The sequence below is a fragment of the Lithobates pipiens genome, unplaced genomic scaffold, assembly GCF_037356315.1.
Source record: "Lithobates pipiens isolate NorthernLeopardFrog02 unplaced genomic scaffold, aLitPip1_a1.2 Scaffold_16, whole genome shotgun sequence".
NCBI classification, from domain to species: domain Eukaryota; kingdom Metazoa; phylum Chordata; class Amphibia; order Anura; family Ranidae; genus Lithobates; species Lithobates pipiens.
This window is the reverse complement of record NW_027507748.1, coordinates 115,367,985-115,386,354: the sequence shown is the minus strand read 5'-3', so window position 1 is coordinate 115,386,354 and position 18,370 is coordinate 115,367,985. Positions and strand designations below refer to the sequence as shown.

At 42.5% G+C, this 18,370-nt stretch overlaps 1 protein-coding gene across 3 annotated transcripts in view; it reads left to right on the top strand.

Annotated features, from left to right (window-relative positions):
- The window catches only part of ABR (ABR activator of RhoGEF and GTPase), a 608,507-nt gene that overhangs the window by 186,564 nt on the left and 403,573 nt on the right, over positions 1 to 18,370 (top strand). Inside the window, exon 1 of one of the 3 annotated variants that reach the window (XM_077480320.1) lies at positions 768 to 955. The exons of the other annotated variants lie outside the window; for them this stretch is intronic. Within the exon in view, the coding sequence (XP_077336446.1) occupies positions 934 to 955 (22 nt within the window). The 5' untranslated portion in view covers positions 768 to 933. Of the gene's footprint in view, positions 1 to 767; positions 956 to 18,370 lie in introns of those variants that run through there. 3 annotated transcript variants of the gene reach the window in all.

Genomic DNA, 18,370 nt, shown 5'->3' with positions numbered 1-18,370 from the left:
CTGACTGCCAGGTGCATTGTGTGTAATTAGCACAACTGCGAGGCTTCAGTTTCATTGACAGTGTGCTTGTTCTGGGGCAGGGATGTCACTTGCAGTAAAACTGAACGTGTTCAGCTTCGCTGGCTGGGAGTGAGAAAATGTCTGTTTCGATTTGTGGCTTTGTATACACGTGTCTTTGATATTCTTAATGAATAAGCTGAAAACAAGTGTTGTGTTACACGCTGTAAGTAATGAAGGGGCGTTCGGCTGCTTTTCTCCAGCGATCGTGTTTTTTTTTTGCACATACTTGGAGTTCCACTGCTGTGTGTTTACTACAGTTTTGATTCTAAGGAGAAAATTGTCCTGTTTCCCCTCCTATCAGTACTGTGTTATGACAGTCCAGTGTGGTCAGGACCATGGAGAGCTCATCCAGCTGCATTGCCAACATCCCAGCTATCACATCCCAGCTATCCTTGGATACAGGGCAGTTGGGATGTTGGCAGTATAGCAGGCACAGAAGCAGTATCAGCTAGAGCCTCTGCTCGTAGATTGTAAAACCAGGCAGTACACATCAGCCTATGCTGTATTGTTAAGTGGAATCCAATATTCTTACTGCTGCTCCTGTATCTATCATGTAGTATTCCATAAGCCTTTTCCATCCTCCCTGAGGTCCCCGCCCCTGTACACTTTAACAGGCATCCCCAAGAGAGCCCCCTGTGCCGGTAATTGACCAGCTCCTGGCCCATACACCCCCCCCCCCTCCTTTCCACTCTCACATCCAGGCTCATCTCCCAGACAAGCACATAAACAGACAGGGACGGCACTCGCTCTCTTCATCTCCGCTCTACCCCTGGATCCGATGTGTGTACTGGGAGTGATGTGAAGGTGCCAGCAGGGAAAGGATTGAATGGCTGGTATAGGGAGAGTCTACAGCTGCCTTCCAGGGAACAATTAATGGAGTGGCTGCAGGACCAGGGTGAGTGAGGCCCCTGCATGCACCACAATCTACTACTTCCATGATTCATTGATCAGTCATGTGTGAGGAGGGATGCAGGTCTACAATTCAAAGCAGTCTAATTAATAATGAGCGACGATGTGACCTGATCTCCGGTAGACCCAACATACCACGTTTTTAATAATAGACTGCCTAATTGGTTGACATAGTGGCATTCGCGGCCATAAAGGCTGTTTTACTTGTAGTAAATTGCTGGAGATTACATGGTACTTGTGTGTTTATTCAGCACGATTCTTAGAGTGGACCTAGATTTCTTCCCCAAGTACCCTCGCCCTCCATTCCTATGTTATAAACAGTGACTGTATTTGTGTACGATGTGGTGACATGAACCTCACCGCAGAGTCAGCCATGCAGATGATTGCTCTCTCACTATTAGAAGACTTTCTGTTTTAACTCCCTGGTGGGGGGTGCAAGCTGCCTTCAAACGTAGTGATGGGGCGTTCTATACCATGATATAATATGATATATTGTGTATTCAGATTACACATAAAGGTCCCAGAAAGGTGTTTTTTTTTTCTTTTATTATAAAGATTCTAATGTATCTTAAGGGGTAATATTATAAAAGGAGTCCAGAGAACTTGGAATCAGTGTATACATATGTAAAATGAATGGTTCTTTACTCATGTCTGGTTTGTATTTGAATGCACTGTTTGGAAGAATGAGCAGTGCTTTAGAAAGCTTTGGGCCTGTAGAAAGAAAGAAAACTTGGACCAGAAAACATCTGACAAAGGCCATTACACACAATGCTGCTTGGATCAGCAACTTCCTATTCACATCAGCTTGTATACTTGCTGTGCACTGCTGATTTTATCTCTATTGTCCTCCTTTTAAGTAAACACCAAAGAGTCAGAACAGGGACCCAGACCATATTTAGGTCCTCATCTTCTCTCCAAGTCTACATTGAGACCCCCTCCTAGTCATACAAGTGTCAGAAGCATAGCAGCTCTGGCATTTGACAGTTGAATGATAACAGTCAAAGTGCTGGGAAGGGACACTTCAATTCACTTTTGATAAAAGTCAAAGCCCATCTTTCAGCCTGGGCCCATGATCCATGTGTCTGCTGTACAATACGGGTTTGATTTGAAGACCAGGCCAGGTACTAGCAAGCATTTAAAGTTGCCTACACTTTACCAGTAATGTTAGTTTATGTACTTTTGGTGGACTTGACGGGCCACGTCAAGCTTATGGACCTGGCAGGCCACCTCAACCTTTTGCTTTTCATAGTCCTGGCATTACCCGATGTTATTAGGTAAGCAATATGGAGGCATACAGGATTATAGCATAGATATATTACTTTCAATTTATAGCACATACCGCAGTGAAGAGATTTTTTCCTTTGAGGCATCTTGCAGCAGAGGGCCTTCTGATCAAACGTTTGAATACTTATTCTTCATGCTCACAACAACTAACAAGACTCCTCTATTGCACCTTCAGAGTAAACCTAATAGGGTGGTGGGGTTTTGAGTATAAAAATAACTAAAGGAAGTTTAGTTCTTCTTGGCCATAGCAACCCATGATACTTTCCATGGCTGTGCAGTATGGAAGGAAGGAAGGATCTGTTGGGGGTTGTTATGGGGTAGTTAAGTTCTTCTTAAGCCATTTTGCTCATGGAATCCCCAGTCTTCAGGTCTTCTCTACAGTTTATCATTTGTGACATAACGTGCATCAAACTAGTGTGAATGGGCCCTTAAAGCTGGTGGTAAAGATAAGCAAATAGTTTTGTCTGGATTTGAAAATTAGCTAATTTGTACATTAAGGGCTTGGTCACATAGCAATGCTGCAGTGCAGTTTTACATTACCTGTAAACTGTTTGGAAATCCGAGAGAAAGCAGTTTACTTTACCTTTGTACGCAATGAGACAGTTTTGGTATCACTAGCATACTACATAGACATCTCCTCACAGCATTGAAACTGCACTTTGAAAAAACCTGTGATTTAGGGCCGGTTCACACTATTGCGATGTGAGAACCCTGCGAATCAACTGCGGGTTCCCGCATCACACCCGGAACGCACCGCAGTTCACACTGCCATATGCGAATTGCTGGGGAGTGTTGTCGTATGTTAACGACTCCCCCGTTTCAGCTCTCCTATCGCACTGCGAACTGACAGTTTGGACATGAATCGGATCGCATATGTGTGAACACATTTGCGATCTGGCTCTGGTCTGAACAGAAAAAAGGGTCCTGTGCGTGTTTGCACCGAATGCAGTGCGATATCAGCCATACTATCTGTATGGCAGACATCGCATGTAATGTGAACAGCAGTGTGCTGCGCATTACAAGCAATGTCTGCCATCACAATAGTGTGAAGCGGCCCTTAAAGCTCCCCCTATCACCCTGTAAGATTTGGAAGATGGAAGGTATTACAGGTATTTATATAGCGCCATCAATTCTCGCAGTACTTTACATATACAGTGGATGTAAAAAGTCTACACACCCCTGTTAAAATGTCAGGTTTCTGTGATGTAAAAAAAGAGACAAAGAAGAATCATTTCAGAACTTTTTACGCCTTTAATGTGACCTATAAACTGTACAACTCAGTTGAACAACAAACTAAAATCTTTTAGGTGGAGGGAAGTAAAAATAAAAAAACTCAAATAATATGGTTACATAAGTGTACACACCCTTAAACTAATACGTTGTTGAAGAGTTTTTTTGGGTATGAGTCTATCAGCATGGTACATCTTTATGTGCCAATATTTGCCCACTGTTTGCAAAAACACTCCAAATCTATCAGCATCTCCTGTGCACAGCTCTCTTCAGATCACCCCACAGATTTTCAATTAATTTAGGTCTGAGCTGTGGCTGGGGAATTCCAAAACTTTAATCATCTTCTGGTGAAGTCATTCCTTTGTTGATTTGGATGTATGTTTTGGATCATTGTCGTGCTGAAAGATGAAGTTCCTCTTCATGTTTAGCTTTAGCTAGCAGAAGCTTGAAGGTTTTGTGCCAATGTTGACTGGTATCTGGAAGTGTTAATAATTCCCTCTACCTTGACTAAGGCCCCTTTTCCAGCTAAAAAAAAAAAAAAAAAGCAAATCACTCCAAAGCATGATGCTGCCACCACCATGCTTCACTGTGGGTATGGTGTACTTTTGGTGATGTGCAGTGTTGTTTTTGCACCAAACATATCTTTTGTAATTATGGCCAAAAAGTTCAACTTTGGTTTCATCAGACTATAACACATTTTCCCAAATGCTTTTGGGAGACTTCAGATGTGTTTTTGCTAAATTTAGCCAGGCTTGGATGTTAGAAAAGGCTTCCGTCTTGCCACTCTACCCCATGGCCCAGACATATGAAGAATATGGGAGATTGTCACATGTACCACATAGCCAGTACTTTCCATATATTCCTGAAGCTCCTTTAATGTTCCTGTAGGCCTCTTGGCAACCTCCCTGACCAGTTTTCTTCTCTTCTTTTCATCAATTTTGGAGGGACGTCCAGTTCTTGGTAATTTCAGTGTTGTGCCATATTTTCCCCACTTGATGATGACTGTCTTCACTGTGTTCCATGGTATATCTAATGCCTTGGCGATTCTTTTGTATCCTTCTCCTGACTAATACCTTTTAACAATGAGAACCCTCTGATGCTTTAGAAGCTCTCGGCGGACCATGGCTTTTGATGTTGGATGCAACTAAGAAAATGTCAGGAAAGACCTACTAAAACAGCTGAACTTTATTTGGGGTTAATCAGAGGGACTTTAAACGATGGAAGGTGTGTGCTGACTCCTATTTAACATGAGTTTGAATGTGATTGCCTAATTCTGAACACAGCTACATCCCCACTTATAAGAGGGTGTGCATACTAATGCAACCACATTATTTTATTTATTTAGTTTTTCTTCCCTCTGCCTAAAAGATTTCAGTTTGTTGTTAAACCGAATTGTACAGTTTATAGGTCACATTAAAGTTCTGAAATTATTTATATTTGTCTAATTTTTTCACAGAAACCTAACCTTTTTTACAGGAATGTGTAGACTTTTTATATCTACTGTATATTGTGCATTCACATCAGTCCCTGCCCACAAGGAGTGTACATTCTCAGGTCCCTATTTCACATTCATACATACACATAGTAGTAGCCAATTTTATGCAGGAATCAATTAACCTACCAGCATGTCATTGGAGTGTGGGAGGAACCCCCAGAGTACCTGGAGGAAACCCATGTAGGTGCAGGGAGAACATGCAAACTCCAGGCAAGTAATGTCATGGTTGTGCTCGAACCGGCGACCCTAGTGCTGCTAGGCAGAAGCAAAGATTAGAATTGATAAAAACGTTTATTTCATATTTGCTGATGAAGGAATCTTGTATTATTTGCGGTGATTATGAGGTTGCTGTCCCTGGAGAAACGATGAATGTGTAATGTGCGTCTTATGTAATTGTACCTGCCCTGCTGCCTGAAACCACACTTGTGGTGATCACATTCTAGACGTTTATAAGACTTTTCTTTTACTCTTTAATTGCAGTGAAGTGGTTGGATTTTGATACAATATCCCCTTAGGGATAAATACAGCCAAGAGAAGGACTGCCCCCTGTCTCGCCATTATAACGCTAGGAATGCCTACTGTTATCTTTATAACAGACTTATGTATTAGGTTTTTGTTTTCTACAGCTCTTGCAAAGTAAAGGTGATGAGCGGTTTTTATTTGCTGAATAAATCCGTTTTTTTTTTAATTGTAAACCACATTGTGCTTTTCTGTTAGACTGGAGTTCTTCTGCAAGTTTGTGACTTACTAGACACGCTGGTTATGTGTCATAGAGAACACAATTTTTTTCAGATTGTGCTGCCACAAGAACAAGAAACAAAAGGCCAAATGCATTCTTTGCATCACGACCTAAAAAGCAAACAGACGAGGATGACATTCACAGTCTTGGGTTAGTGAGTCAGTGTTGTGTTAAAGTCATTACTAAGCATCATATGGGTTCATTTTTTTTCGGAACCTAATACTCGGCAATAATAATCTCGTCTCTGAATTTGTTCTTGATAGAATTTCAGCAACTAAGCTTTACAATAAAAAAAATGAGGTGAACCCCCAGCAGGCAGCAGTGAGATCTTCTGTCTTTGCTGTGGTAGGAGGAATTTTTTTTTTTTTTTCATGCATGCCATGAAGCTTTGGCACAATTTTCATTTCCTTTAGCTCTTTATCTAAACAGTTAATGCAGTATCTCTCTTTTTTTTTTTTTTTTTTTTTTGAGAACTCTTTTGAAAATAATTATAGTCCTCCCACGGCTTATCATGCAAACACACGATCGCATTCTGCTCATCTCTGCCTCGATTCTTCATTAACCTTTCCTGATCGAAACTGATATTTTTACTGTGCTCAAGGCATAAGGAATTGTGGTATAGCCAATCCGTGTTACATCTTCCTTGCTTTAAGGGCCAGAGATTCTGTCAATATGTTAGCTGTCATAGAGGGGGCGTTATTTCAGTAGAAGGCGATCCGATATGTTTTGGCGTTTTTTCCTAATGGCTTCTTCAGTGCAGTGTTAGAATTGTGTTGGTCGTCGGTTGCAGCGTTTATACCTTCTCTGATGCTCCCTTGTTATCTTTTATTTATAGAGTGCCACCATATGGCTCAGTGCATTACAGAAGCGTGTACAGTAGGCATGTAAGCAATAACAATGCAGTACATGACTGCAACCGAAAACCAAGAAGTCCGTCCTTCTCTGTTGGCTGATAATGGGTCTCTGGGCCTATAGTACTGTACATCAACTCTTTAAAATCGGGGACGGAAGAGGGCACAGCCTATTACTGTGCTTGCAGCTGTTGGGATTTTATCAGTGTGTCATTCAGCTATGGCTTTTAATTACTATGATATTGGAGGAGGAGGAGCTGGGAGATTGCCATTGGTCAGTACAGAGGATGGGAAGGGGTAGCTTGGCTCTAAAATGAACATCATTATAGCTAGCAAGAAAAGGCGTATACAATCTTGGGTTAAAATACTAGCAGTATAAAAAAAATCTAAGCATGTACTCTACAGAATAGAACATGCGTTTAGCTAATCATGAAGGATTTTTAGGAAATACCATTAAAGGCTCATTTCCGTATTTAACAACATGTTACAACCATATTTAAGGTGTAACATGCTGATAAGCAGTCACCAACCCCCTCGCCCGTGACAGCTGCAGGGGTTCTTTAGCTGTCAAATTTGAAATCGATGGGGCCCCCGAGGTCAGTGATTGAATAAACTACAAGTCCCGTCTGCCATTGCAGTACACTCGGCAACAAAGCAATGGCTCAAAAAGAAGCATATTAAAGAGGAGGGTCGGTTATACGAAAAAAAAAAAAAAAAGTCAGCAGCTGCAAACACTGCAGCTGCTGACTTAATCAACACACTCACCTGTCCAGGGCGCCCGCGATGTCGGCCGCCCGAGGCCGACCCGTCCCTCGGCTCTCGGGTCCCGGCGCCGCCATTCCTTGTAAGGGAAACAGGCAGTGGAGTCTTACGGCTTCACTGCCCGTTTCCTACTGCGCATGCGCGAGTCCCGCAGCTACTGCGCATGCGCGAGTCCCGCAGAGCTTTCTGAATGGGACGCGCTGTGTTCTGGAACACACAGTTCCCAGAACACAGCGCGACCCATTACCCAGAAGACGCCGCGACGAAGACAGAAGACAGAAGATCTCCGCGGAGGAGGAAGAGGAAGATTAGGAGAAAGTGCCTAGCAACAGGCATTTCTGGTAAGTAAAAAAAAAAAATTTTTTTTCATTTTTTGTTTTTTATATTTTTTTGTAATTTTTAATATTTTTTTGTTTTCAGGGTGGCCCTCCACTTTAAGGTCCTGGAGTGGCTTAGCCAGTCTCCAGACCTTAATCCCATAGAAAATATGTTGAGGGAGCTGAAGGTTTGAGTTAGCAAGCGTTAACCTTGAAACCTTAATGACTTGGAGAGGATCTGCAAAGAGGAGTGGGACAAAATCCCTCCTGAGATGTGTGCAAACCTGGTTGCCAACTACAAGAAGCGTCAGACCTCTGGGATTGCCTGCAAGGGTTTTGCAATCAAGTACTAAGCCATGTTTTGCGAAGGGGTCAAATAATAATTTCACTCATTAAAATCCAAATCAATTTATAACTTTTTGGAAATGCATTTTTCTGGATTTTTTTTTTGTTCTGTCTCTCACTGTTAAAATAAACCTACCATTAAAATTCTAGACCAATCATTTCTTTGTCAGTGGGCAAACGTACAAAATCAGTAGGGAGCCATAGCAAAATTGGTTTAATGATGAAAGTGTTACTGTAGTAAAGTAAATAAGGCATCATGAGGTTTTAATCTTAACCGCTAGCCGACCAGCTGCGGCGGGTTGGCACGGCTGCGCAAATGGCTGTAGCTGTACGTCGCTCCTTTAAAGCGGTTGTATACCCGCTGACCCTTTTATTTTATTTTTTTAAATAACCCTGTTGGGCAAAAGGCATGCATACTAGCTCATTATGAAATACTTACCTTAGAACGAGACATCGGTATCTCACCTGGTCCACGCCGAGGGAGATGACATGTTGCCTTGGAGTGTCTTCAGGGTATCGTGGCTCCAGAGCTGTGAGTGGCTGGAGCCGCGATGTCGTCACTGACTTCTTTCCGGCAGGGTCTGATGTCTGCCGGGCTTACAGCCGAGAATCCCCTGTGCGCATGCGCCGCTGCAGTCAGTGGCTCATTGCAAGGGGAATATTTCCTAATTGGTACAGGTTTAGGAGATGTTTTTTTTTACCTCCAGGTAAGCCTTATAGGAAAAAATAGACTATACAACCACTTTAAGACATCATAGCAGGCGTGCGCACGTGGCCGCCGCGTGTCCCCGGAGCCAATGCGTGTGCCTGGGTGGTGCGATATCTGCCGGGCACCCGAAATCGCTCGTGACAGAACGAGAACCGGGATGTGTGTGTGTGTGTGTGTGTGTGTGTAAACACACACCTCCCGGTTCTCTCATGGGAAAGGAGACCGATCGTGTGTTCATACTAAGTTAGAACACACCTAGGGAACACAGTTAACCCCTTGATCGCCCCCTAGTATTATTCCCTTCCCTGCTAGTGACATTTATACAGTAATCAGTAGCTATTTTTAGCTCTGATTGCTGTATAAATGTCAATGGTCCCAAAATAGTGTTAAGTGTCCGATCTGCCCGCCACAATGTCGCAGTCCTGATAAAAATCGCAGATCTCCACCATTACTATTAAAAAAAATAAAAAATGCCATAAATCTACCCCCTATTTTGTAGATGCTATTTTTTTTTTACCAAAAATATGCAGAAGAATATATATTCGGCTTAAACTGATGAAGAAATCTTTTATTTATTTTTGTATATTTATTATAGCAAAAAGTACAAAATATATATTTTTTTTTTCAAAATTGTTGGTCCTTTTTTTGTTTATAGCGCAAAAAACAAAACAAAACGGATAGGTGATCTAATGCCACCAAAAGAAAGCTCTATTTGTGGGGGCAAAGGACATAAATTTTGTTTTGGGTACAATGTCACATGACCACGCAATCGCCAGTTAGAGCAACGCAGTGCCGTATCGCAATAAATGGCCTAGTCTGGAAGAGGGCAAAGCCTTCCAGGGCTGAAGTGGTTAAAGACAAATTGAGTGTTCACTTTACAAGGGAATTTTCTCTTAGTTTAGTGAGCTGAAACTCATAACTTCCATGATGTGACCAATCACTTGCAAGCAAAAAACTTTTTTTTTTCAATGCACATGATTCATTGCAAGGTGAATTTTCATAACATTCACTAAGCTAAGGGAAAATGTTCTTGCAAAGTGAACAGCCTTTGCCTTTAGTCAATAAACCCATATAGAAACGAATGCTCCTGTGCTCCAAGAGTTGCCATGGGGTTAATTGAAGAATGGGGAGGGGGTCCTCACAGCTCACACCACTGCATTGGCTTTGCTGCCACTATCCACAGGTCAGGGAGAACCCAGGAGTAACTCTAAAAGAAAACCAGAACAGAGGGCACACTAACCTTGCGCGTTACTTTTGTAACACAGAAATGTATTAAAAATAAAGTAGTGTACTGACAAATGAGTACTAAAGTGAATATGGCAGTAATCACGTAATCAAGTGAACAGAGTTCATTAACGGCCTTATCCAATAGGATCTGCTAGCCAGTAGACTTGAGTGGGATGAGAGCAGTCCAAATGAACTGACGCGTTTCAAGGGTAACCCCTCCTCCTCAGAGTGGCTCAATGATATTGAGGTCAGGAGACTGAGCTCTGAGGAAATCTCAAACGTGCAGTTCATGCAAGACAGCCCAAGAATTTACAGGAACTGGAGGCTTTTTGCCAAGAGAAATGGGCAGCTTTACCATCTGAGAAGATAAACAACCTCATCCACAAATACCACAAAAGACTTCAAGCTGTCATCGATGTTAAAGGGGGAAATACACAGTATTAAGAACTGGGATATGTAAACTTTTGATCAGGTTCATTTGGGTAGTTTCTGTTGCCATTATGATTTAAAAAGAGTAAACACAGTGTTTGGATGAAGCCATTTATTATCAATCAACTAACCATGAGTAAGAAGAAAAAGTTTTTGTGGTATTCATATTCTCTGAAAAATGGCCAAGAAATCATAAAATCTGCCAGGGTATGTAAACTTATGAGCACAACTGTATATATTTGAATATACATAACAAAACAGTGTTGCTCTTCCTAAATAACTCCCAATAAATCATTAAATAATAATGTGATTAACTTGCAAGATACTGAGTGCACAATCAAATATTCATATTCCCTGACTGGGAATAGTGAAAAATACACAATAATGTGCACTTGCATTTCCAATGTTTATGCACTGGTGGTGTGTTGTGCGATTTTTGTGCAGAAGACTTTGAGGATTATTTTTGTGCATTCGGACTCTTATTTTTATTCTATTTTTTTTTTTTTTGAGTCTGTGGACTTTATCTTTACTGTTTATTGTTCACTATTCCCACAGAGGGAACACCTTTATTTCATTATTGTGTATTTTTCACTATTCCCGGTCAGGGACTATGAATATTTGATTGTGCACTTAGTATCTTGCCATATTGCAAGTTAATCACATAGTCTTTATGATTTATTGGGAGTTATTTAGGAAGCTCAACACTGTTTTGTTATGTATATTTTAGATGTGAAGTGAACGCATTTTCTGTGTGTGCAGCAGCCGGGGGGGTGTTGTTTTATATTATTTTAATTCTTTTTTGTGTGTTTTGTGTTTTTTTTATTATTATTTATTTATTTATTTATTTATTTATTTTTTTTGGTATATCACCTACCACATATATCACTATTTAGTGATTAAGGTTATTATTTGCACTAATAGAAATTTGTTATATTATTTGATATATTTGAATATATTTGCCTTTTTTTTTATATATATATCTTTTATAATCACAAAGAATAAATTTGCAAAACTAGCCGTGTCTTTCTCTTTACCATTATGACATGTTCATTATGGCCTTCCAGCTTTTTATTCACAAATTGAAAGAGCTGTAACTGTACATAGCAATTAACCTTTCAGTGCTGCTCTTACTTTTTCAGCATCTTTATCTAGTGCCATCCTTTGCCTTTTAGCATCATTCACTCATTAATGGTGCCCTTTCCCCTTCAGCATCATTCACTCATCAGTGCTGCTTTTATGTCTTCAGCATAATTTACTCATCATTGCTGCTTTTATGTCTTCAGCATCGTTCACACGGCAGTGCTGCTTATACCCCTTCAGCATCATTCACTCATCAGTGCTGCTTCTACCTCCCTTAGTCATTCACTCATCAGTGCTGCTTTCATGTCTTCAGCATCATTCACTCATCAGTGTTGCTTTGCCCTCTTCAGCATCATTCACTTATCAGTGCTGCTTATACCCCTTCAGAATCGTTCACTCGTCAATACTGCTTCTCCCCTCCATAGTCTTTCTCTCATCAGTGCTAGTTTACTTCTTCAGCACCCTTCACTCGTTAGTTCTGCCCTTTCCCCCCTCATCATCGTTAACGCATCTGTGCTGCTTCTACCTCTTCAGTCATTCACTCATCAGTGCTGCTCTTTCCTCTTAAGCTGGCTGTATACAGGGGGAAAATATTCACACCCCCTTACATTTTTCACTCTTTGTTCTATTGCAGCCATTTGCTAAAATCATTTTAAGTTGTGTGGCTTTCCTAATAAAATCCAATCAGTATGATCAAACACAGCTGGACTCACATGAAGGTGTACAACCATCTAAAGCAGGGATATGCAATTAGTGGACCTCCAGCTGTTGCAGAACTACAAGTCCCATGAGGCATAGCAAGACACTGACAATCAGAAGCATGACACCCAGAGACAGAGGCATGATGGGACTTGTAGTTTTGAAACCGCTGGAGGTCCACCAATTGTATATCCCTGATCTAAAGGATGATCAGAAGAAATGGACAGTGCCCGAGTTAAATATGAGTGTCACAGCAAAGGGTCTGAATACTTAGGACCATGTGATATTTCAGTTTTTCTTTTTTTTTTTTTTAATCTGCAAAAATGTCAACAATTCTGTGTTTTTCTGTCCATATAGGGTGCTGTGTGTACATTAATGAGGAAAAAAATTAAATGATTTTAGCAAATGGCTGCAATATAACAAAGAGTGAAAAATGTAAGGGGTTCTGAATAATTTCCGTCCCCACTGTATGGATCAAACTTCACCCAGATCAGCAGGGATTGGATGATTTTCCATCCATGTTTGGCCACTGTGATTGAACAGAAGACTGTCTACCGATCAAATTCTGTTCAACCGTCCTTTTGGTATTTTCTCACTTGGTCAATGCTGCAGGCTATAGACTTTATCTGTGTATTCTGATGGTGGGGAAGTGACACAGCTGACAGGACTCTCCTATCCACATTGAGTGTGGGCAGTGCCACGATGAGGTAATCTAGAGCCCTGGGCGAAACATACCAAACTGCCTCTCCCCAAGATTTATGAGAATTATGTGTCAGGAAAAATCTTCTACCTCTAAAATTTCACATCGTCTTGCTCCAACTCTGAATCCCTCCTCCCAGCACAAATCACCCCTACTAGCACAAATTCCTGCCCCCCCCCCCCCACCACCACCATCATGAGAGAATTTCCCTTCCTAGCTCAAGTCTCTTCAGTGCTCTACCATATCACCTCTTCTAGCACAACCCCCCTTTAAATCCCACCCTCCTAGCATAAGTCCCCCTAAACCACAACTCCTAGCACCCCCATCAAATTTCCCATCCTAGAACAAATCTTACCCCCAGCTGCCTCCCAAATTCAAATTCCCCCTCCCAACACAAGTCCCCCCCCCCCCCCCCGTGCCACCTCCCTTCCACCTCACATGATACCACAGTGCCTAGAGGCGATTCAGTTCGCATTGTGCGCTATATAAGTATTTCATTCATTCATTCAGTGCCCAGGGCAGCTTCCCCTCCTGCCCACCCCAAATGAGTCACTTTATTTAGTTTAACCCCCTGATTGAATGAAAAAACGGACCCATGTATGGCCAGCTTTAAGCATTATTCACGCATTATTGGTCCACCATAGTGCACCAGTGTGTAATATTGTAAAGTACATATATATTGGCTGTGTAATATCCCGAGTTCTGAAAATAGCACCTATTGCCTATATAGACTGGGGCATTAGGGACTGATATGTGCAAACCTAGTGCAATTATGCTGTAGTTATACATGTACATTTCATTCAAACTCACTCAGAAGACCATTTAAAAGCTCAATGTCACTTATTTTTACATTGGCATTCATGTTTTTTACAATTGACCGCCCTGTTTGCCTAATATTTGAAGCTGGCAGTAGTATCCTCTTCATATGGGAGGCTCTGAAACTGAGTTTGTGGAAAAATCAGTGTATTCTCTGAACATTGCATCAGAGCTGGGAGTTGTGTAGCGCAGAATGAATCGCTTGACAACAGTCTGATGTCTCACCAGGGGCCATTGAAAAGCCTGCTGCATCGGATTTTGGAGCACAGACTTTTGAAGATTCTCAATGAAAAAAGGCTTCCCCCAAAGACATTTTTTTCAGCCTTGGAATTATATTAACCAGATAAGTAAGCTGAAAACTAGACGGGGATGAAAAGTTTCGTGCACATGCCTTGTTCTTTGGCTTAACGCTATGTCCATCCAGAAGACTTCCGCTATGGTTGGACATCGATGGGCACAAGAACATTCTGACCTCATTCTACCTCTCAAATGCTGCAGAAAGGATAATACCGGCATGACTCAAATATTTCAAGGGTGTCACATTCATATTACTGGATTTTGTATTTGTTTTTCATGATAAAAAATGCAGCTTGGGAAGTAAGACTTTGTGGGAAATCTCAACACTAGAGTCCATAAGAGGCATGTGTATGATTAAAGGGAAACTCCACTTTCGTGGGAGAAAAAAAAAAAGCAAATAAAGGAAAAAAAAATAGAGCATATATAATTGTGACACTATTGTAATTGAATGTCTTTAAAAAATACCTTTCCTTTTCAATCTGAGAATGCATTGCAATATGTACACAGAGTGTATTGACCACTCCCCAGGAACATCATTTCCTGCTTGTGTGATTGGCTCACCAATTTTCCCAGAATTCTGCCCTAAGATACAAGTCAGATTTTAGGCATCCCATGAAACAAAAATTTCATTTTTGGAGAGATACTTTCAATAGGAACCTGTCTCTAGGGATGCAGGCCCAGCAGATTTCCTCATTAGTGCCCTGCAGCTGCACACCTGATGGTTAATTATGAAACCACTCCCATCAGACCCACTCATTTCAGAGGCACAGACAAACACACATGGATATTTTTAGAATAACAAAAGGTAGGAATTTGCAACAAAGGTTCTTATACTCCTTACAATGTACATAGATCACCCAGGGAGGAATTTGTTTTTGTTTTTTTTCCAACAAAAGTGGAGTTAAACTTTAAGCTTAATCAGTAACTTTTTAGGAAGAAAGTAGGTACTTTGGTGGCAATACAGTCTTTTCATTATAATGTACCCGTGTAATCATCCTACAGTACTGATTCCTAGCCTCTTGGCTTACAGAATACATTCTCTCTGCACTTGACTTAAAGGGGGTCGCTGCTGTTGTACTGTATAGGCAAGCGCCATTCGTTTCCTGTACTTTATACCCAATGGTGCCCTTATTTAATGACAATGTTACTTTTATAACAGTAGTTTGAGCTTTAATACACCACTGACTATAATGGTATGCAAACTGAAATTTAAAATTCCTTGCAGAGAAAAAATGGTCCTACAGTTTCCTGCAGTCATTGAGGAATAGCTATTGATTGCTCTGCCTTCACTTTACATGAGCCTTCTGCTTTTACTACTCATTAATTATACAAATGAGTACTGCTCTCCTCTGGAAAATTCAGGTATTCCCTGGGCTGGAAAAAGGAGGATGGTATAAATTGCTTAGGTTACAAAATTGTCTTGTGGGTGTGTATATGTAGCCAAGCGTTCCTGAGTTATTTCATAATTTATAAAGGTGTCATTAACCACTTGCCGACTGCTGCACGCCGATATATACATTGGCATAATGGCAGTGGTAGGCAAATGGGCGTACCTGTACGTCCCCTTTAAGAGCAGGGGATAGCAGGTGCCGGTCTCCCTGCAATCGTGTCACAGAGCCTCAGAACGGGGAAGTGCCTATGTAAACAAGGCATTTCCCCGTTCTGTCTTGTGATGACAGAGATCACTGCTCCCTGTCATCGGATCGGGAGCAGTGATCACTGTCATGTAAGGTGTAGCCCATCCCCCTAACAATTAGAATCACTCCCTAGGACGCACTTAACCCCTTCACTGCCAGTGTCATTTACACAGTAAGCAGTGAATTTTTATAGCACTGATCGCTGTATAAATGACTGGTCCCAAAATAGTGTCAAGTGTCCACTAAAATGTCGCCGCCATTACTAATTAAAAAAAAAAAAATTAAAACTATCCCCTATTTTGTAGACTAACTTTTTTTTTTTTTTTTTTTTTACCAAAAATATGTAGAAGAATACATATCAGCCTAAACTGAGGAAAAAATCGTTTTTTATATATATATTTGGGGAATAGTTATTATAGCAAAAAGTTAAAAATATTGGCTGGTGTTTGATAGCTGCTGAGTCCCGCTCACCCGGCCGGGCCCCGCCCACCCCGGCCAGGTCCCGCCAACCCCGACATCAAGCTCAAATCTAACATATCCGCCTCTCTGTTACTTGTCAGTTTCACACCCCGGCTGGGTCCCACCCATTCCGACATTAAGCTCAATTCTGACAGCTCCTCTGTTACATTTCAGTAACAGAGTGCTCCGTGTGAAACCTGCCAGTGCCATCTGCCAGTGCCACCGCCAATCAGTGCCACCTGCCAATGTCAGTGCCACTACCAATCAGTGCCACCTGCTAGTCCCAACCAGTGCCACCGCCAATCAATACCACCTGCAACCACCAACCAGTGCCACCTGCCACCAACCAGTGCCACCGCCAATCAGTGCCACCTGCCACCGCCAATCAGTGCCACCGCCAACCAGTGCCACCTGCCAGTGCCAACCAGTGTCACCTGCCACCACCAATCAGTGCAACCTGCCACCACCAATCAGTGCAACCTGCCACCACCTACCAGTGCCACCTGCCACCACCTACCAGTGCCACCGCCAACCAGTGCCACCTGCCAACACCAACCAGTGCCACTGCCAATCAGTGCCATCTGCCAGTGACTAGTGCCACCTGCCAGTGCCAATAGTGCCACCTGCCAGTTCCAAACCAGTGTCACCTGCCAATGCCAACCAGTGTCACCTGCCAATGCCATCTGGCAGTTCCACGTGCCTGCCAGTATCAACCAGTGCCACCTGCCACTGCCAATCAGTGCCACCTGCCAGTGCCATCGCCAATCAGTGCCAACTAGTGCCACCGCCATTCAGTGCCATCTGCCAGTGACAACTAGTGCCACCGCCAACCAGAGCCACCTGCCATCACCAACCAGGGCCACCTGCCAATCAGTGCCACCTGCCAGTACCAATAGTGCCACCTGCCAATGCCAACCAGTGTCACCTGCCAATGCCAACCAGTGTCACCTGCCGGTGCCATCTGGCAGTTCCACGTGCCTGCCAGTGGCAACCAGTGCCACCTGCCAGTGCCAGCGGCAACCAGTGCCACCTGCCAGTGCCAGCCAGTTCCATCTGTTGCCAGCCTTACTCTTTCTGGTCAGCCCATAACCCTGATGTAACAGCGTTTCAATGGCGTTATTGACTGGGTGCTCCATTGTGAGTTAGGGATAGGGGGTGAAAATGAGTGACCTTACCCCGGGAGCTGACAATCCATACCACTCTAAAAAAAACAAAAAAACTGGCTCCTAACTTTAACTGGCTCCTAAATTCAAAGCAAATTTGTCAACCCCTGCTCTAAATGCTTACTTGCAGTGTTTTTCCTTCCTATAAATGATTTAGATTTATGGAGCCCGCTCCTTAGCATTAGGTCCTTTGGCCCCTTCCATGCTTAGTCATCCTAGCTCTCTGCTCTTCTAGTAGTGTCTAATAACTCTTTGTTCTGGCCCAGTGGATGCCCTTGATCAATGCGGGGACCATAAGCTTGGGTTCACACTGCTGTGCTGCGATGTGGTGCGAGTTTCGTTGCAGGTTTTTGTCCAGGTCCACCTTGGCGATTTGCGGTGTGGAGGTGAGAAAAAGTTTGCATTGCAGCATAGAAGTTTGCATTGCACCAAAGAGGGACAGGAGTCTCCCCCGCATCAAATTTGCAACGCTGATATGTGAACCAAACGGATATCCATTATATACAAGTGACATGTAAATCTTGGGCTCCCTAACTGCATCTAAACCGCTCAAGATTTACAGCATTGTGAACCTAGGCTGAGGATGAGGAGGGACAGCCCTTTGACTAAGCATAGGGGAGCCCAACAGGTAACTGTGTCTGCACTCATTGCTTTCTATGCAGAAGTGAGCCTGGTGTTGCACTCTCCAGCTTTGGTAAATAAACCCAGAGGGAGGCTTTTACAGGTAAATACAATGCTTTAAATATCTTGAGCCTGGGTTCACATTGATGCGCATTTACAGCGGGTTTGATGTGTTTAGGAACACACAGATTCGCAGGTCATGTAAAAAGCATAGTGTTCCATGGCTTTGGTTCACATCTATGCGTTGCTCATTTGGTGCGAGGGAAAAAAAAAGGGTCCTGTGCGTGTTGGCTGCAGGTGCGATGCGAATTCCTATGGTGCAGTGCAAATTTTATCTTCATAGGCTTCAATTGAACTTGCTGTAAACTCGCAATACACAGTTCACAGCTCTGCAAATTGTTCACTGTCTGCTGCCTGAAATTTGTGTTAAATTTGCACCTGTCCACCTCAAAACACAAGGCAAATTTGCACCTCACGCAGGACAAAAAACTTGATCAAATTTGCAGTGCATCGCAGTGGTGTGAACCTAGGATAAATGTGC